Below are 22,075 nucleotides of genomic sequence, written 5' to 3'. Positions count from 1 at the left end.
TTTAAACATGGCAGGTGACTCTAACACTTCGATATACGGAATAATAGGCAACAGAGATCTTAGTGGCATTAAGTTCAACCTCAGGTCATGGGCAAGACCTCACAAAGTTAAGTGACCATGGACTACGTCAGGGTTTGTTATAGGCAACACTGGGATCAGAACATAGATTTCCTCCTTCCTAGATACTTTCCCTTTACCAAAATCTTCCACAGCAAATTACTGGTCTTTGGGTGACCAATAGGGCTGCTAAGGATCTCAGCATGAATTCATTTTGACGTTCTCTTGAAAGAGTGGAGGGGGAGAGGTAGGTAAATAAATAAATAAATAAATAAATAAATAAATAAAGTAAACAAATCACTTTTCCTTTCTAGACCTCAGTTTCCTTATTGGTAAAATTGCCTTATATAATCTCTAAAGTCCCTTGTGGATCCAAATTTCCAAGAAAACTAAAAATTCGGATATTTATTTTTGAGCATGGTTACTGTTGCTGCTATAAGAACTTTTAGGTGTTCGTTTATATAAACTCATATTCAGTTGATTAATAAACTGCACTAATAGGCATGTCTATTTTGAGAGTATGCCCACTAGTCCCATAAAACCTTATGAGAGAGGGAAGTCATGACATTTCTTATGTGTATATAACAGCTGTGAAAATAAGTACATAATTATAGGTATTGGGCCTAAAGGAAATTGAGCAAAATGAGAATGTGTATATGTGGCAAAAAGCTGAGCATCCCAGCTGCAGATAGACACTTCTGTACTGCCGGGCTAGTAAAATGGTGCTGGGAAAAGGAGGTAGGAACTAGAGGTTTCACAGCTAAATCCAAAGTTCCCTGATCACCCTCCTCCAACAGCCTCTGGAAATGTGCAATGGCAGAACAGGGTCACTAGGATAATCCATCATCTCTGGGAGTGTAGCCTCCCCAACTGAGCCTAGTTACGGGGAGAGTTGAAGCAAGATTAAGACCTTTAGAAGAAAGCCAATCATACATATGGTGCCTTCCTTATGTGAATCAAAATAAAAACCATATTAACCAAAAAAATAGATGCAAAGAAGTCTAATAAAGTTCTATTTTCCTTTTATGCTCATTTAAATATGTAATATTCTTTTAAAATAATCTTTCAAAGTTTTCTCTTGCTTTACTAGTATCCTCAAGCACACACTTGGCCTATATGTTGGGGATCCTCGGATTCATGCTTAGAGAGCTCTAATGTAACTATGCAAGCATGTTCTTTCCAGCCCTACTCCCAAAGCAAAAAGAAATAAAGAAAAAGAAAAAGAAAAATCTGCTCAGTCTTTTAAACAATGTGCCTGCCAGAAAGGCTTCTTTTAGTTTGGCTTTTTGTCCAGGCAAGTCCAAGATCAATTGGCCCTCAATTGATCCTCCCTATACATGCTTAACTAAAACTTCCCCAGCTCAACACAGACAAGGACTCCTAACAAAATACTAATTAACTTCATTAGGTTAACTTCATCAGGTTTGTTTCTAACAACCTATACTTTATGCCAAATTCTAGCTCACCCAAAGTGTTTATGTTTTAAGAGATGAGTCAAAACTATTGGTACAAATCCTAAATTAAACTCTTAAAACAGTCTCGAGATCCTTTGGCAGAGTGCTCATATGGTTTCATTTTATAAAAGTGGAAACTCCTTAGAATAGGCAACAGGAAGATGGTCTGGAGGTTGCTAAAATATGGTCAAGTGAATGACAACTTGGAGTCAGAAAACCTTTGCAACTTATAAAACTTTAAATCTTGGACAAGGGATTTAAGTTCTATACATCACAATTTACTAATCTGTAAAAATAATAATAGTGATGCCTCATTGAAAGGTATATGCAAGGATTAAATAGCCTGGAGTATTAAGAAAGCACTGTGCAACCCATACAGCATCATACAAATGTAAGTCTCCCTGATATGGACATATTGGGATTTTTTTATAGTCTAATGTACGGAGAGATGACTTTAAATGACAGTGCTGAGTATTATTAAGTGCAGTGACAGAGGAGGAGTACCTCTCTCAAGTTCTCAGAAGGAAGTATGTCAGAACTGAGTTCTGAGACATGAATAGACTTAACAAGTTTGTGGGAAGGAGGAGAGGTACAAAGCAGAGAGACAGAATAGTGAAATGACATGACTTAAGGGAAACCAGCAATTTAGAGCCATTAGAGAAATAAGGGCAGGATGAAAGATGAGGTTGGAGAGTTTGGTAGGGGCCACATCTTGGAGGGGTAAGGATCTGGACCTTTTCTGTAGAAAAGTTGGGTTGTTATAGTTGGATTTAGAATTGATTGTATTTGAAAGCTGAAAGCAGAGAGATACTAAATACATATTCCACTTCCCTTCTCATTTCCTTCAGGAGAGAAGAAGAAGGACCTCTTACCTCAGACACTGGAAGGAATAGAGCAAAGATACGTGAAGATGTAGGTGAGTTTGTCAAAGAGGTGGTGTAGAGAATGCTGAATGCTGGGGTAGTTTACACCTGCTGCCCTCACTGTTGTACATGGCTTATTAATTTTCTAGAGGAAGAGATTCTGGTTTATTTTTCTTGTTGAATCCTATTCAGCAGCCATAGGACTCTGGGCTCAGACAAACAGAATAAATCAAGGGCAGATCACCCTAGCAAGTTCTTAGCTTTACTTAAACAATAAATGTGGTGTGAAGGAAGATGAGCTTAGGTTGTGCCAGGAATTACCTTGCTTAAGGGTTACCTTCTGGGTTTCGAAAACTACAAATTAGTAATCTTACATTACATGTAGTCAGGTACTAGGAGTATGGTTCCAAAGCTGGCATAGAAAGAAAACCAAGAGGAAGAGTGAACATCTTTATTTCTTTTGTCTTAAACACAGACAAGTGAAATTTAACCAACTTTCCTTTCTGAAAAGGTTTAGGTTAAGAAAGGATGCAATAGATAAAATTTGATAAAATGTGATAATATTAAAATAAAGAAGTTCTGTTCATCCAAAGTAACCATTAGGAAAGTGAAAAGGCAAACCACATAGTGAGATATGTTTACAACACACATAACAAACAAAAACTCAGAAATGAAATATATAAGAAACCCCTACAAGTCCATTTAAAATTCAGACCACCCACTAGAAAAAAAAATGTGCAAAAGGCTTAAATCAACACTTCACAAAGAAGGACTCTAAACAGACAATAAACACATGAAAAGGTACATGAGCTCATTAAAAGTCAGGTAAATGCAAATTAAAGCCATGATTCCACTGTGTTTGTATAATGTAAAACTATACAACAATGAAAATGTATAAACTCCAGCATTATATAACATGAATGAACCTTAAAAGTACAATACTGAAAGAAGCCAAATACTTAAAAAATACAAAATGTATGGATTTCTATTACATAATGTCTCAAGCCATGCTGTTCAGGGATGCAGGTTTAAATGGTAAATCCATAATAAAAAGTGAAGGATTATTTACCATGAAAAATCAAGATAACAGCTTTAAGGAGGTATGAGGGTTGTCATTAGGAAAATGCAGGCAGGGAACCTTGGTATACTATTTTAGACCTCACTGATTCTAACATAAGTGCTGACTTACTATAATTTATTAAATGTAATATTTATGTTTTGTTCACTTTTCTAAGTACAAGTCATATATCACAATTTCATAAAAGGTTGGAAAAATAAAAAAGGAAATAGCCAAGCCATAGACTCTTTGACCACGAACACATCTAGACACAACCAGAGTGGAATGCAAAAGTAAATTTCTCACTCTTTAATATGTCCCTGTACCCAGAATGCAAGTGAAACACTTGTCTGATCTAAAAGGCCCAAATAGGAAATTGGCAAGAAAAGTATTACTATGGTCTGTCTTCTGTTTTTTCAAGGTAGAAAAAGGAAAAAATTAGTTATCAATAATTCTCTTATTTGGGCTCACTAATAGAAACATTGTAAAGGCATAACTTACCCAGTAGGCACTATTTATTGTTCTGAATCGAAGAGTGTATTTTAAAGTAGATGAATGAGGAGCCAACACAGGCCTTATCCATTTTATTTGAAGCATTCGTTTGATGCCCAAAACTGATTTCACACTGAAAATCTCAGGTGGTTCAATTTTCACTGAAAATAAAAGTCATAAATTTCTCATATTTGCAAAAAGACCAGAAGGTGCCAATAACATCCACCTAAAATTGAAAAAAAAAGAAAACTAGAAAGGAAATCATAATGCGTATTTTGTAATCTGTTATATGTAGATGGCATTAGGAAAGCAGTACAAGGGACACCTGAGTGGCTTAGTGGCTGAGCGTCTACCTTTGGCTCATGTAGGGATCCTGAGGTCCTGGGATGGAGTCCCTCCTCAGGCTTCCTGCAGGAAGCCTGCTTCTTCCTCTGTCTATGTCTCTGCCTCTCTCTGCATCTCTCATGAATAAATAAATAACATCTTTTTAAAAAAGAAAGAGGAAGGCAGTACAAAAGGAATGGTGCCACCCTTGCTTCTCCCACTCCCCCACCCCACCATAAAAAGGAATGGCCAGTGAGGAGAACATTCCTCTGATTTTTCTACAAATGTACCTTTTACTGATTGGTTCCAGATCTTATGCCAACAAGAAAGGAGGTCAAATGAAGAGACTACATGACTAGAAAATGTGTTGTTTCCCTTATTTACTCTCCACACCCCTCAACCTCTCTTTCCTAGACTCCCAAAAGTGTCTAGTAGAAAGCACCTCTCATTTCCCTTGAACACTATGAATATTCTCACCCTAAGTCTCTCTCTTTCAAAATACGTAACATTTTTCTGGTTTTCAAAGTAGCATATGCTTATTCCAAAAAATATTAAATATAGAAAAATACAAAGAAAAAGTTTAAATCATCCATACTTCCATCAACCAGAGCCATTATAACATTCTAGTGTATTTCCAGGCTTTTCTATGTAAATATTTGTCTATTTGTTTTTTTTTAATTTTTATTTATTTATGATAGTCACAGAGAGAGAGAGAGAGAGAGAGGCAGAGACACAGGCAGAGGGAGAAGCAGGCTCCATGCACCGGGAGCCCGATGTGGGATTCGATCCCGGGTCTCCAGGATAGCGCCCTGGGCCAAAGGCAGGCGCCAAACTGCTGCGCCACCCAGGGATCCTTATTTGTCTATTTGTTAAACAAAGTTGATATTATGCTAACTAAAACCTTTGTCTTCTTAAATAACATTATTCAATCAGTATGTACTGTCTAGCATTAAAATTCTTCCAAACAATGAATTTAATAAGGTTGCAGGATATAAAACTAATATACAGCAATCTGTTGCATTTCTATACACTAGTAACAGAGTAGGAGAAAGGAAAATTAAGAAAACAATCCCATTCACATTTGCATCAAAAAGAATAAAATGCCTAGGAATACACTTAAACAAGGAAGTAAAAGACCTGTACTCTGAAACCTATGACACTGGTGAAAGAAACTGAAGACAACAGAAACAAATGAAAAGATATACCATGCTCATAGATTGGAAGAATTAAAAAATTTTAAATGCCCATGATGCCCAAAGCAATATACAGATTCAGTACAATCCCTATCAAAATGACAACATTTTTCACAGAACTAGAAAAAAATAATGCTAAAATATGTATGGGACCACAACAACAGACTCCAAATAATCAAAGAAATCTTGAAAAACAAGAATAAAGCTTCAAGTATCACAATCCAAGATTTCAAGCTACACTTCAGAGCTAGAGCAATCAAAACAGCATGGTACTGGCATAAAAACAGACACATAAATCAGTGGAACAGGATTGAGAGTCCAGAAATAAACATAAACATATCATCAATTAATATATCACAAAGGTGGCGAGAATATACACTGGGGAAAAAGAATCTCTTCAATAAATGGTGCTGGGAAAACTGGATAGTACTTCAAAAGAATAAAAGTGGACCACTTTCTCACACTATGCACAAAAATAAACTCAAAATAGATTAAAGACTTAAATATGAGTCCTGAAACCATAAAACTCCTAAAGGAAACACAGGCAGCAACCTCTTGGACATTGGCCTTAGGAACATTTTTCTAGATATATCTCCTCAGGCAAGGGAAATAAAAGCAAAAATAAGCTATCAGGACCTCATCAAAATAAAAAGCTTTTGCACAGTGAAGAAAATCATCATCAAATTGAAAAGGCAATTTACTGAGTGGAAAAAGAAATCTGCAAATGATATATCCAAAAAGGGGCTAATATCCAAAATATATAAAGTCATACAACTCAACGCCAAAACAAAACAAAACAAACAAAAAACCCACACACAATTTGAATTAAAAAATGGGCAGAGGACCTGAAAAAGACATTTTCCAAAGACAAAGAGAGGGTGAAGAGATACATGTAAAGATGCTCAACATCACTAATAATCAGAGAAATGCAAATCAAAACCACAATAAGATACCACCTCATACTAGTCAGAATGGTATGAGAAAAAGAAATAACAAGCATTGGTGAAGATGTGAAGAAAAAGGAACCCTCATACATATCCATAACTCTAGGTATACCCCTAACACATACCTACCATATCCTTGAGTTTTGAATCACTTTTGGGTCTTCACCTCTTTGAGAAAAAAAAAATGAGTATATAAGAATAAAAATGATACTTACTTATGGCATCTAAGTTCCAATATGTTATATCAGATTTCATTATACCATCTGCATTTTGAGCTTCTACTTGAATGGTGTAATTATCTGGGTTTGTTATTGTTGGAGGAAGAAAGGAGCAAGAAGCATGATTTCCCCTTGTAGAATTATCAGTTGAGCAAATATCACTTTTATATCCATAAGAGCTTTGAAGGAAAAAGCAATTCAACATGAGTTTAGTACAGCAGTTTGGAAACAAAGTCATACGTAACATATTAAGCATGTATTTATTAGTTTCATTCTGGGTTTCTCTGAGGACTATATCGACCCAAATATGATGCCTCTCCAAATTGCTTCCTCATCTCTTCCCAGGAGAGATCAGTTACCTGCTTTTTGCCTGAGATGCTATGAGCCATGGAGACTTCCTTGCAACTCTGTAAGTCCACCAAAATCTATGCTTGTAATACATCTCCTAATGGTAAGAAATACTGACTAGGATCCTGAAAACCCCAGATTCTAGCCTTGAGAAGTTATTCTTAAAAAGAAAAATCAAAGAGCATTTGTCAAATAAAGAGTGGTAGATATATAAACAGAATTTAAAATATAGTTTTTAACACATCTATAGTTATTGATATGGAAAGATGCCCGTACACTTACTGGTGGTAGAAGAAAAAAAAGGATGCATATTAAGTATTGAATAATCACATTTATATATATAAACTTATATATTTATATAACTATTCTTAGGGCAGCCCAGGTGGCTCAGTGGCTTAGCGCCACTTTTGGCCCAAGGTGTGATCCTGGAGACCCGGCATCAAGTCCCACGTCGGGCTCCCTACATGGAGCCTGCTTCTCCCTCTGCCTGTGCCTGTGCCTCTCTCTCTCTCTCTCTCTCTCTGTGTGTGTGTGTGTGTGTCTTTTGTGATTAAATAAATAAAATCTTTAAAAAAATGAAGTCTTATTTAAAAAAAGTAACTATTCTTAGAGATGTCTGGAAAAGTATTCATCAAAATGTTAAAGTTATTACCTTTAGTGATGGAATTTCAAGGTTTTTTTTACATTCTTTTTATTTTTCAGATTGAATTTTTTACCATTGGCATATATTGTTTTCAGACAACTCATTAAATTTTTTTCCTTAGACATATAGGTAACTTAAATCCTATCAAACTACAACTTAATGAACACAAGTACAAAGATTGGTAGGAATCAGATGGGTGGGTATAGTCAGAGTCTCCATGGCTATGGGAATGATATCAGAGATGAAATAGGCAGAGAATAGAAAAGGCCCCACTTTGCAAGATGCCAATGTTGGCTGGGGTTGAGGGCAAAGGAGCAGAGCTTAAATATATAGAATAATAAAATTTTGAAAGTAAAAAAGACTTTAAAGGCTTTCTATGGTTATTGTGCAGTGTAAAAATGGCCTCCAGAGTAATATTGGTTTGTGGTTAAAAGCACAAGCTCTGAAAGCTGGCCAGGTTTGAATCCTATGCCTTGGGCAAGTTTCCTAACCTCTCCATGCCTGAGTTTACTCATCTTTAAAATGAGAATAGTAATATATCTATAACATAGCACTGTTAGAAGGATGAAATAAGCTGATATACATAAAGTACTTTTAAAATGTCAGCCACTTAGTCAAAAAGTGAGATGTTACTATCATTGTTATTAGTACTATTACTATAGTTGAATATTTTTGCATCTATTCATGCTATAACCTTTAAGAAATACCCTTTCTTCCCTTTTCTGCACCTCTAGAGCTCCTTTACCTCTCAGTTCAAAAGTCACTACCTCCAGAAAGGCATCCCAACTCCTCTTATTCTTCCCCAAGGAAAAAGCCATTCCTATCATTTCTGATCATCAGTAGGTTTTTTTGTTCATACCACTGACCCAACATCATCCCATCCACAAGAAATCTTCCCATTCTACCTTGAAGAGATATTCTCAGTGATAAGCTTAGAAAAGTACAAACAGTCTGGGAGTCCTGGAGATCCCAGCAGGCCCGAGCCATCAATAAGGGTTGTATACAGGCCTAAGAACACCAAGGCCTGGGGCACCTGGGTGGCTCAGTTGGTTAAGCACCTGACTTCAGCTCAGGTCATGATCTCAGGGTAGTGGGACTGAGCCCCACATTGGGCTCCCTGCTCAGCGAGGAGTCAGCTAGGCCCTCTCTCTCTCTGCCCCTTCCCGCCACCCCACCTGCTCGTGTTCTGTCTCTCTCTGAAATAAATAAATAAAATCTTAAGGAAAACACAACCAGGTGCTTCCTACTTTTACATGACCAATGGGTGAGAATGATAATGCACAGGGAGTGATGGAAGAGGTCGAATGACTCCTTAAAAGAAAAAACAGGAGTACACTTACTGAGGTTCCAGATTTTCATTCTACAGGTACTTTCTATTCAATACTGGGCCTAGAACTAATAAATCTGGGGGAAGATAAAAACACTTGGACCATGGATTATTGGGCCTTTATCACTCATTTTCAGAAGCAGGGCTCAGCAAAGTAGGCCTGCAGGCCAAGTATAGCCTACTTCCTGTTCTTGTATGGCCCACAGGTTAAAAACAGGTTTTATAGGGACATATGGTGGCTCAGTGGTTGAGCGTCTGCCTTTGGCTCAGGTCGTGATCCTGGGGTCCTGGGATCGAGTCCCATGTCAGGCTCCCCACAGAGAACCTGCTTCTCCCTCTGCCTATGTCTCTGCCTCTCTCTCTGTGTCTCTCATGAATAAACAAATAAAATCTTTTAAAAAAAAAACAGGCTTTATATTGTTAAATGGTTGGGGAAAATACATAAAAAGAAAAGACTTTGTGGCATGTAAAAATTATTTGAAATTCAAATTTCAGTGTTCACAAATAGTTTTACTGGACAATAGTCTGGTCCATTGGTTTACACATTGTCTATGGCAGCTTTCCTGCTATAGCAGGAGTGTTAAATATTTTCACAGAGACACAATCTCCTCTAGGTCTAAAATATTTACTATCTGTCCCTTTATAGAAAAAGTTTCCTGACCTCTGTTTTAAATCATCTCTCTGACATATCATTGATATATGAGTACTGCAAAGGATAGTGTTTGCTTTTTTCCTTTTATCCTACCATAAAAAATGACATATACTTTCCGTACAACACTAGTTACCAATTTCCAAGGGGTAGAGGGAAAATACATATAAATAAGATCTTGTATTGAAAAACAAAACAAAACAGAAACTTGGAATTACAGACTTTCTTTTTGAAACATAAAAAATTTAAAGATCATCTTTCAATATTTCCTAACATGGGCTTCCTTATTCTTAGGGGAACATGAAGGACATAAAGGGTTTTATGAGCTATTTTTAAAATTTCAAAAAATTCTCTGCAAATGCTCACTAAAACATCTAGCTTTTGGCTAGAATAAAAATTTTATAATTTTTATCCTAATAGAATTAGAATAAAAAGGGATGCTTGAGGTAGTGACAAATGTGTGAATCACTGTCCGGGTGGAATACTTTTTGACAAGTGTCACAAGCAAATAAGTGGCAAACTGAGAAAAATTTGCCTCTTAGTTCTGGGTTTGTAACCTCACTTACTATAATTAGATCCATAAAAAAGGAACAGTTTTATGACACGTTATGGAAAGAGGACAAATATAGCTGAATATAGTAAACAAACAGATTTTTTTCCACTGGTGACTACTCTCAGCCGATTCAGGGCTTCTCAGAGGAGGTCATCATAAAGTTACACCTCCTCTCCCTCTGTAGCTACAGATCCTGTCAGCATGGCTACAGTAGCCAAGATGTCACCCCAGACAATGAACGTAAATAGGGGTCACCAAGAAGCTGTAATGGAGAAAAAACTTCACTTCATAATTGACTAGAACCAAGAATGAACCAGGAGTCTCTGCCTCCTTCCCTTACTCCCACTGATAGCACACAAGCTCCCATACTTACTAAGTTCTCTTCACTTTGTACCATGTATAACTGGCTTCTTTCTCTGGACTCCAGGTGCAAGTAAAATTTTCCTCATAGTAGAAGATACAGGAAATGTTCTCAGGCTTAGCTGGCAGAACTAAATAAATACAAAGACACACACAATCATTTCATGAAAATAGGCAGATCAAAGCTGGTCTTTTTTGATTAGTTGATAATAGATTCTCCCATTCAGGGCCAACGAAAGAATCTAACTCCCTCTCTTCAAATATCCCCCTCAAAGAACTAGATTTCTACTTTTTAAAAAACACTTTTTATATCTTACTCAAAAATAATATTTGAGAAGCAAAACTCATATTAAAATACCAGGTAAATATAAAGTGTTAGTTAAATACTAAATAAAGCATCATATGCTAGAACCGGTCCGGGTAATTAGGCAATGGATGATATGTGGAAAAGAGAAAAACACAAAACATTCAACTATACCACACTTCAAACTTATGTATCAATAATTTTTCCCTAAAGGACTGCATTAATAGAGAAAATTTCTAAAATATCCTTATCTGTATTTTCATAGCTTATAAATCTTGCTCCTTGTAGTTTCTCACCTAGTAATACCTATTCCTTCATAGGAAAATCAGATACAATCTAGAATATGGATCTAGACCCTGCAAGGGTCCAGAGATACAATCTATGGGTACATGAACTTAAAGAGGAAAATATTTTCACTAGTTTATTGTTGAAATTAATAATTTCCTTTCATCATGAATGTGGTCAACAATCTATAGTTGAATCATTACTTGTGATGTCACCATCAAAAGAGTATTTTCATACTATATTTATATTTATTGCAAATACCTTGAAAATATCAAATACTACTGTAACTATTACTAATAATTAAAGTAATTATTAGGCCTTCTTATTTCTTTTCTTTTGATTGATTGATTCATGAGAGACACATAAAGAGAGAGAGAGAGAGAGAGAGAGGCAGAGACACAGGCAGAGGGAGAAGCAGGCTCCATGCAGGGAGCCTGACGTGGGACTCGATCCCGGGTCTTCAGAATCAGGCCCTGGGCTGAAGACAGTGCTAAACTGCTGAGCCACCCGGGCTGCCCACATATTATTTTGAGAAGTGGTCCAGACATTTCACCAAATGACAAGGGGTTAATCTACACACTCATCCATGGACATATACACATACATAATTAAGAACAAAGGCAAATCTAAACTAAGGGCAATGTTCAGTTCTGAGACTGAAATTAACTTCTTTTTGAGTCTTTAGTAAAACCAATTTTAAGAAGCAGGCATTTTTGGGAGAGGAAGACAACTTAGGTTACCTTTTCATATCAAAGTAAAGCTTCAGTGCATCTAGGAAGAAGTCCTCGCAAGACAAGAAATAGGAAAAAGCCCATCACTTCTAGCAAGTAAAATACTCATGGGGATGGGTGGAGAGACAATGAAAGTAAGGTAGAGCAAGGAGCTCAGATGTCAGTGTTCTTGGTGGAGCAGTAGAAACACACAGATGGATCTGTGAAACAAGATCATCTGGGCTGGTGACCTACTTCATCAGGCACAGCCTGGGGCAGGTCACAAGCCTTTAATCTAAAAGAAGCCTTATTGGATCCCTGGGTGGCTCAGAGGTTAGCACTGCCTTCGGCCCAGGGTATGATCTTGGAGACTCGGGATCGAGTCCCACATCGGGCTCCCTGTATGGGGCCTGCTTCTCCCTCTGCCTGTGTCTCTTTCTCTTTCTCTCTCTCTGTGTGTCTCTTATGTATAAATAAAATATTTTAAAAATAAAAAAATAAATAAAAGAAGACTTATGCTCCACTCAGCTTCAACTCCAGCATAATGCAGAAGTCCTAACACTGCAATGGCACAGTGTAAGCTGAGGCAGCAGCTCTATACAGGCAAGGGTATGCAGAGATCCTGAAGTCCCTGGTATCTCAGGGTGGGGAGTGGGTATAGATGTGTGATGTTGGTCCAGGCCTGGGATTTAGATGAAGAAACTTCTGCACACGGAAGACTTCAGGAGCACAGGAAAACAAATGGGACATGAGCTTCAGGAACAGGTGCTAATTTGATGCCTCAAAGTCTAGACAAAGCCACCTGTCCTGCAATAGATAGCAGAGAAAGCATGAGACCAAAGCAGGCAGTCCAGAGAAGACCAGAAGGCAACACAAAGACTTTCTTACATAGATTCACAATCCCTTACCAGACGCTCTGCAGTCAGTCATATAAACTCTGATCATATACCCAGATACCATCTTAAAGAGGAGCAGGGGAAAGGCAGGAACTCTGGAAAGTGAGCATTTGCACCAGAGAGACTAAATTAGCTGAAAGACACTACAAACCAGAAGAAACTGAGCCAAGTTAACAAATAAGAGTGCTGCCCACTCTCCCCTCCTCCTCTCAACTCTGCCTGGCTTTCCAGGGGAGAAGGAACTTTTGGAATTGATTAGTTTGATCATAGACTATAAGGATGTTTTATTTTCTTTGCACACCTAACCCACACTATATTTATTTCACCTCTGTCAGAGGCATTAACTTCTAACAAAAAGGCAGCAAGCAATAAATGGTTCCAGAATGGATGGCATTCACTGTTTTGTTTAAGTCTAGGATTTTTGAATTTGTATATTTATTCATATATTTGTTCTATGAAATGAGAATTGTCCACATGGGTAAAGTAGCCCCTGGGAATAATAAATAAGAATGAGGGAGAGCTTGGTGACTGCATATTGTGTCAATACTCCCAGCTGTTTCTTGAGAAGCTGCTTTCCTCTGAATGCTACACTCCATCCTTGAAGCACCTATTAGTTAGGGACTTCAGAAAGACTCCTCCAGTAACAAAGGAGTTGGTAGGCACCATTTCACACCCCTGCCTCCCAGCATAAACTCATAGCCACCTATGGGAACCAGTAATTTGCCCACACTCCCTACCTAACTTGCTTGCAACAAGTCCCCCACCCCATGCTTCAATGGATCTGCCCTTTCCAGTCACACTTGCCTCAGTCCCAGCACTGTGGAGCCCCTCCCACAAAAGATCAATATAAACCTCACTAGTGCTACATCTCTTAACCTGTGCCTTTTGCAGAGCCTTGGTCATGATGGCGGCAGACTCTGAAAAAGCCTAAGGCACACCTTATTAAAAGTCCAAGACCTTCAGACAGTGTCCTTTGCAGATCTGCTTAGGCTGGCCAGTACCAATAGCAGCAGCTCCAGGTCTAAAGTAGAAGGCAGACCAGCATGTACTTTGTTTAAATGCAGGCTACACCTGCCAGGAACCAAACACTACTCACAACAGGCAGAGAGAGCCACTTCAGACAACTAAACTGATGCAAAAAAAGATAAGAATGCAACAAGGCAAATGCAATACCCACAGGAGAAACTCCCTAAAGAGCTAGGTCCTGGGGAGCAGGGAATGGTGCATTGCAAGGCACTTTAGGACCTCTTTTTCATATGGCCATTACCTTTAAGAACAGGAGCTATAGCTGACTTACCTTACACATAGAAAGACACAGACAATTACAAAAAATGAGAAGACAGAGAAATATATCCAAGTGAAAGAATTGGACCAATACACAGCAAGAGACCTAAGCAAAACAGACATAATATGCCTGATAGAGAATCTATAGTAATGACCATAAAGATACTCATTGGACTTTAGAAAAGAGTAGAGGGTATATAAATCAGAGATAAAGACCACAATAAATGAAATTAAAAATACACTTAATGTAATAAATAGAAGGCTAAATGAAAGAGAGGAATGAATTAATGACCTAGAAGACAGAGTAATAGAAAGTAACCAAACTGAGCAAATGAGAGGGAAAAAACTATGCAATTTGAGAACAGTCTTAGGGAATTCAGTGACTCCATCAAGTCTGATTAACACTTGCATTATAGGAATAGCAGGGAAGAAAAGAGTAGAAAGGGGGGCAAAAGTTTATCTGAAGAAATAATAGCTGAAAAAATTCCCTAATCTGGGAAAAGAAACATATATCCAGGTCCAAGAGGCACAGAGAACCACCCCACTTCCCCCAAAAAAAATCAATGCAGGAGATCCACACAAGACACATAGTAATTAAAATCGTAAAAAGTCGTGATGAAGAAAAATATCATAAAAGCGGCAAGAGAAAAAAAGTTACAAATAGAACAGTCCAAATATTTGGGACATAGAAAAATGGGATCTAAGAGGGAAGTTTATAGCAATACAGGCCTATTTCAAGAAGCAAAAAATGTCTCAAATAAACAATCTAAACTTACACCTAAATTAGGAGCTAGAAAAATAACAAATAAAATCCAAAACCAGCAGAAGGAAGGAAATAATAAAGATTAGAACAGAAATAAATGATAAAGGAACTAAAAAACAATCCAACAGATCAATGACCAGGAGATGGTTCTTTGAAAAGGTCAATAAAATTGATAAATGTCTAGCCAGACTCATCAAAAGAGAGAGAGAGAGAGAGAGAGAGAGCGCTCAACAGAATCACAAATGTAAAAGGAGAAATAACAACCCACACCACAGAAAGACAAACAAATGTAAGAGAATGTTACGAAAAATTATGTGCCAACAAACTGGACAACCTAGAAGAAATGGATAAATTCCTAGAAACATAAAATTATCAAAACTGAAATAGGAAGAAATAGAAAATCTGAACAGATTCATTACTAGAAAGGAAATTGAGTTAGTAATCAAAAAAACTCCAAGGAAACAAAAGTCCAGAATCAGATGGCTCCACAGGTGAATTCTAACAAACATTTACACAAGAGTTAATATGTATTCTTCTCAAACTATTCCAAAAAATAGAAAAGGAAGGTAAATTTCCAAATTCATTCTATGAGGCAAGAACCACCCTAATACCAAAACCAGACAAATCCACCAAAAAAAAGAGAACTACAGGCCAATATCTTTGATGAATATAGATGTAAAAATCCTCAATGGGATACCAGCAAATTGAATCCAATGATACATTAAAAGAAATCGTTCACCACAATCCAGTAGGATTTATCCCAAGATTGCAGGGGTGATTGAATATTCTCAAATCAATCAATGTGATACACATCATATCTAAAGAGAAATGATAAAAACCATATGATCATTTCAATAGATGCAGAAAAACCATTTAACAAAGTATAACCCATTTATGATAAAAACTCTCAACAAAGTAGACATAGAGGGAACATACCTCATTATAACAAGGCCTTATATGGAAAAACCCACAGCCAACATCCTATTCAATGGGAAAAAACTGAGAACTTTTCCCCTACGATCAGGAACAAGACAAAGATGTCCACTCTCACCACTTTTATTCAACATAATACTGGGAATCCTAACCACAGAAAACAGATAATAAAAAGAAATAAAAGGTATCCAAATTGGTAAGGAAGAAGTAAAACTTTCACTATTTGCAGATGACATGATACTATATATAGAAAATGCTAAAGAGGGCAGCCCGGGTGGCTGAGCAGTTTAGCGCCTGCCTTCAGCCCAGGGCATGATCCTGGAGACCCGGGATGGGTCTCCCCGCACGGAGCCTACTTCTCCCTCTGCCTGTGTCTCTGCCTCTTTCTCTCTGTGTCTCTCATGAGTAAATAAATAAAATCTTTAAAAAAAAAAAAAAGAAAATGCTAAAGACTACACAAAAAAACTACTAGTATTGATCAATGAATTCACTGAAGTCTCAGGAGACAGAATCAATGTACAAAAATCTGTTGCATTTCTATACACTAATAATGAAGCCACAGAAAGAGAAATTAAGAAAGCAATCCCATTTACAATTACACCAAAAATAATAAAGTACCTAGGAATAAGCTTAACCAAGGAGGTGAAAGACCTGTATTCTGAAAACTATATAACATTAATGAAAGAAATTAAAGATGACACAAAGAAATGGAAGACTGGAAGAAAAAATACCACTAAAATGTCTATCCTACCCAAAGCAATATACACATTTAATACAATCCCTATCAAAATACCAACATTTTTCATAGAACCAAAACAAACAATCCTAAAATTTGTATGGAACCACAAAAGACCTCAAAGAGTCAAAGCAATTTTGTTTGGAAAAGAAAAGCAAAGCTGGAGGCATCACAATTCCAGAGTTCTAGTTACACTACAAAGCTGTAGTAATCAAAATAGTATGGTACTGACATAAATATAGACACATAAATCAGAACAGAATAGAAAACTTAAAAATAGGAGTACCTGCATGGCTCAGTTGGTTGAGCTTTGCCTTCAGCTCAGGTTGTGATCTCGGGGTCCTGGGATCGAACCCTATATTGGACTTCCTGCTCTGTGGGGAGTCTACTTTTCCCTCTCCCTCTGACCCTCCTCTCCACTGGTGCTCTCTCTCTCTCTCTCTGAACTAAATAAAGACTTTTAAAAAAAAGAAAACTTAGAAATAAACCCACAATTATATGGTCAGGGATTCTTCAACAAAGCAGGAACAAATATCCAATGGGAAAAAGACAGTCTCTTCAAAAATGGTGTTGGGAAAACTAAACAGCAACATGCAAAAGAATGAAACTGGACCATTTTCTTACACCATACACAAAAATAAATTCAAAATGGATTGAAGACCTAAATGTGAGACCTGAAACCATAAAAATCCTAGAAGAGAGCATAGGTGGTAATTTCTATGACATTGGTTGTAGCAATATTTTTCTAGATAGGTCTCCTGAAGCAAGGGAAATAAAAGCAAAAATAAACTGTTGAGACTTCATCAAAATAAAATGCTTCAGCACAGCAAAGGAAACAATCAACAAAACCAAAAGACAGTCCACTGAATGGGATAATATATTTGCAAATGACATCTCTGATAAAAGGTTCTTATCTGAAATATATAAAGAACTGATACAATTCAACACTCAAAAAGAAAATAATTCAATTAAAAAATTGGCAGAAAAAAAATTGGCAGAAGACATGAACAGACATTTCTCCAAAGAAGGCATCCAGATGGTCAACTAATACATAAAAAGATGTTCAACATCACTTATCATCACACCTGTCAAAATGGCTAAATCAAAAACAATAAAGAATAAGTGTTGGTGAGGATGTAGAGAAAAAGGAGCCCTCTTGTACTGTTGTTGGTGGAAATGCAAACTAGGAATGCCACTGTGGAAAATAGTATGGAGCTTCCTCAAAAAGTTAAAAATAGAAGTACCCTCTAATCCAGTAATCACACTATTGGATATTTACCCAAAAAAATACAAAACACTAATTCAAAAGTATTCATGCACCCCTATGTTTATTGCAGATTTATAATAGCCAAGATATGAAGCAGCTCGTGTCCAATGATAGATAAAGTGTGATATAAATAAATAAATACAATAATATTCAGCCATAAAAAATAATCTTGCCATTTGTAATAACATGGATGGAGGTATAGAGTATAATCCTAAGAAAAATAAGTCATAGAAAGACAAATACTATATGATTTCACTCATATGTGGAATTCAAGAAACAAAACATATGAGCAAAGGGAACAAAGAGAGAGAAATAAACCAAAAAGCAGACTCTTAAAAAATAAACTAATGATTACCTGAGGAGAGGTGGGTGGGTGAATGGGTGAAATAGGTGATGGGGATTAAAGAAGGCACTTGTCATGATGAACACTGGGTGATATATGGAATTGTTGAATCACTATACAGTACACCTGAAACTAATATAACTGTATGGTAACTAGATTGTAATTAAAATACAACAAATTTTTAAAAAGATTTTCTGTCTTTACTGCATGCATGCTAAAAACCATGACAAAGACAGTGATCTCTAAGTCCAAATGCTTAAAAAGACCGAGGTACCATTAGCATGATAAGTCATTCTCCATTACCTCACCTTCAATATGGAGGTGTCTGTGTGTCTAAAATGAGTCTCTTGTAGACAGTATATTGATAGGTTTTGTTTTTAATCCAGTATGATACTCTGGCTTTGGATTGGAGCATTTTTAGCCCATATACATTCAGAATTATTATTGAAAGATATGAATTTAGTGCCATTGTATTACCTGCAAAGCCACTGTTTCTGTAGACTGACTCTGTTCTTTTTTTGGTCTTTGTGATTTTTGGGCTCTTTGTTCAAATGATCCCCTTTAATATTTCTTGCAGGGATGGTTTAGTGATCACAAATTCTTTTAGTTTCTGTTTGTCCTGGAAGCTCTTTATCTCTCCTTCCATTATGAATGACAGCCTTGCTGAATAAAGGATTCTTGGCTGCATATTTTTCTCATTTAGCACCTTGAATATATCATGCCAGTCTTTTTCGGCCTGCCAGGTCTCTGTGGACAGGTCTGCTGCCAGCCTTATGTTTCTACCCTTATAGGTTAAGGACCTCTTGTCCTGGAGCTGCTTTCAGGATTTTCTTTTTATCTCTGAAATTTGCAAGCTTCATTATTATATGTCAGAGTGTTGACCATTTTTATTGATTTTGAGTGCCTTGTGGACTTAAATGCCTATTTCCTTCCCCAGATTAGGGAAGTTCTCAGCTATAATTTGTTCAAATAAGCCTTCTGCCCCGACCCCACCTCCTCCACCCCCCCCACTCCCTTATCTTCGCTTATCTTCTGGGACCCCTATTAGAATATTATTGTGCTTTACAGAATCACTGATTTCTCCACTCATGATCCACTAGTTGTTTTTCTCTCTTTTTCTCAGCTTCCTTACTTCCCATCATTTTGTCTTCTATATCACTGTCTCTTCTGCCTTGTTTATCCTAGCAATTAGAGCCTCCATTTTTTTACTGCATCTCAGTCAAACATCTGGTTCCCAGAACCAGAACCATCTGGTTCCATGGGTATCAGGAAAAAATTGTTTTAAGAATGATATTGTAGGGGATCCCTGGGTGGCTCAGCGGTTTGGCGCCTGCCTTTGGTCCAGGGTGCTATCCTGGAGTCTCAGGATCGAGTCCCACGTCAGGCTCCTGGCATGGAGCCTGCTTCTCCCTCTGCCTGTGTCTCTGCCTCTCTCTCTCTATGTCTATCATGAATAAATAAAATCTTAAAAAAAAAGAATGATATTCTACTCTACGTGAGCTTATTATAAATGAAACTACATTTGTCTTATCCTTACTGCTTGGAATAGGACAAGAAAGCAATATTCTTTTTTAATATTTTATTTATTTATTCATGAGAGACACAGAGAGGGGTGGGGCAGAGACATAGGCAGAGGGAGAAGCAGGCTCCATGCAGGGAGCCCAATGCGGGACTTGACCCCAGTACTGTGGGATCACACCCTGAGCCAAAGGCAGGTGCCAAACCGCTGAGCCACCCAGGCATCCCAGAAAGCAATATTCTTTTTCAGTATATGTGCTGCCAAAGCAAGCACCAGAAAGCAATATACTTATAAAGATATTGGAATTTAAGAAGAAAAAAATCTTATTTCTTCTACCCTCCTAGGTTCTGCAGCTGGAACCTTAAAGATGAGATTAACAAAAGACAGATTAAAAAAAAGACAAACAGTTTATTAATGCATGAAGCACAATTCATACAGGAGAAACGTCAATGAAGAGTAACTCAAAGAAGTGGTTAGATCACAGGCTCACACAGTATCTTAACAAAAATACAATAAATTTGTGCAGAAGAGACAAAACAAAGGAAAAGGAATTTAGTCTTTTTAAAATATTTTTATTTATTTATTCATGAGAGACAGAGAGAGGGAAAGAGAGAGACAGAGACACAGGCAAAGGGAGAAGCAGGCTCCATGCAGGGAGCCCGATGTGGGACTCGATCCCAGGACTCCAGGACCACACCCTGGGCTGAAGGCAGGTGCTAAACCACTGAGCCACCCAGGGATCCCTGGAATTTAGGTTTTTAAGGGTAGTAAACTACAGGAAGGTAAATACAGGTAGGAAACTCATGGAGTAGCCTTCATTTCTGAATCTGTTGATTCTCATCATGTGTTTCCATATCAAAATAATCCTCACGTCAAAGTGGCATATTTTGCAAGGGAATATTCTGATCCCCTACCCAGGTATTACAGAAAAGATCTGTGATGAATAAAATATATGTTCAGTTGTGTTTCCAATGTTTATCAATATCTCCCCTTCTTGGACATATGGCAAGATTTTATTTTCTTGCCTCCTTGAAATTAGGTGTGGCCATATGACTTGCTCTGGCCAGTGACATAAGAGGAGCGTTTAAGTTCTGGTGTATGATTCTCCTTTCTCTCCTTCCTCTGTTCCTGCACACTCTGCAAATTCATGCTGAGATGATAGTGTCTTAAGATGGTAGAGCCTTCATCACCCTGGGCTCCTGCCTACTTCTGATAGACATATAGAATTTGCCATTTTAAACACTGAGATTTTCACAGCATGAATGACTTCCCTGAGTAATGTGAAAAAAGAGACAGTCTGCTTTAAAAATCCAGGATGCTAAGACTTGGGAGAATAATTCATTTAATCAGTAGTTTTCTTTCTTCTCTTCATGTGTCCTCATGAATTCAAGTTCTACACATGTATCTTAGGCCATTTGAGATTAGTATTATCACCATTTGGGGATGGGAAGAACTGGAATAAGGAACCAGATAACAAATAATGTTAGGCTTCACTTTAACATACTTGCTTTACTTACAATTACATTTTTGCCAGTTACCTGGTGTGATCCCGCATATCCTAACAGCTTTTACTTTATGTATGTAGTAGAACCACCAGTATTCACAGAGCCTACATCTCTATCATCCTCCCTTTCCCCTTACTGGCATACAGGGTACTGATTTTAAGTCTTATCCACTATCCCTAATTCTAGTATCAACTCTATATCTGAAAACTGTTACAAACATGTGATAGGGCACAAAGGGCACTTCACCTCTGTTATACTTTTTATAAAAGCTCAGGAGTACTGGCAAGTACTCAAAAGTTTTATTAAGATCATGAGAAGTAAGGAAAAACTAAGAAACTGTCACAGACCACAAGAGATCAGAGAGATGTGACAATGCAATGCAATATAGTACCCTGAATTCAATCCTGGAACAGAAAGAACATTAATGAAAAAACTAGTGAAATCCAAATAAAGTCTGGAATTTAGTCTATAATAATGTGTCAATATCACTTCCTTAGTTTTGGCAAATGTATTATAAGGTATTAACAATGGGGGCAGTTGGTTGAGGGGTATACAAAAATTGTACTATCTTCACAAGTTTTCTATCAATCTAAGACTATTCAAAAACAGAATTTTGGGCAGCCCGGGTGGCTCAGCGGTTTAGTGTCGCCTTTGGCCCAGGGTGTGATCCTGGAGACCCTATGTCGGGCTTCTTTCATGGAGCCTGCTTCTCCCTCTGCCTATGTCTCTGCCTCTCTCTCTCTCTCTCTCTCTCTCTCTGTCTCTCATGAATAAGTAAATAAAACATTTTTTTTAAAAAGCCAGAATTTTTATTTTTTAAAAATGGGCATCTGAAGGCTAGATTTGCCATTTTGCATATCTATCCTTCCCCAACATGTTCAAAAAAGAAGCTTTAACTATATTCCTATGTTTCTAAGACTATCTATTTCTCCTATGTCTAGAACTAAGGGGAAATATTCATTAGCTTTCCTCTAAGAAAGATGAGAAGAATATTCATGTTTATCAGAGAATTTCCCACATGAAAAAAGAATATTTTTCAAAATTAAAT

The 22,075-nt window shown here is 37.3% G+C and overlaps 1 protein-coding gene across 6 annotated transcripts in view; it reads right to left on the bottom strand.

Moving 5' to 3' along the window:
* Positions 1-22,075, bottom strand: part of IL31RA (interleukin 31 receptor A) — an 85,283-nt gene that overhangs the window by 30,628 nt on the left and 32,580 nt on the right. For 5 of the 6 annotated variants that reach the window (XM_077897833.1, XM_077897830.1, XM_077897831.1 and 2 more), the window contains 3 exons: positions 10,496-10,613; positions 6,600-6,781; positions 3,933-4,084 (listed from right to left, as the gene is read on the bottom strand). In XM_077897833.1, the coding sequence (XP_077753959.1) occupies positions 3,933-4,084; positions 6,600-6,781; positions 10,496-10,613 (452 nt within the window). Of the gene's footprint in view, positions 1-3,932; positions 4,150-6,599; positions 6,782-10,495; positions 10,614-22,075 lie in introns of those variants that run through there. The other variant, XM_077897834.1, reaches the window with a different exon arrangement.

Source organism: Canis aureus, chromosome 5, assembly GCF_053574225.1.
Source record: "Canis aureus isolate CA01 chromosome 5, VMU_Caureus_v.1.0, whole genome shotgun sequence".
NCBI classification, from domain to species: Eukaryota; Metazoa; Chordata; class Mammalia; order Carnivora; family Canidae; genus Canis; species Canis aureus.
This window is presented reverse-complemented; position numbering and strand designations above follow the sequence as displayed.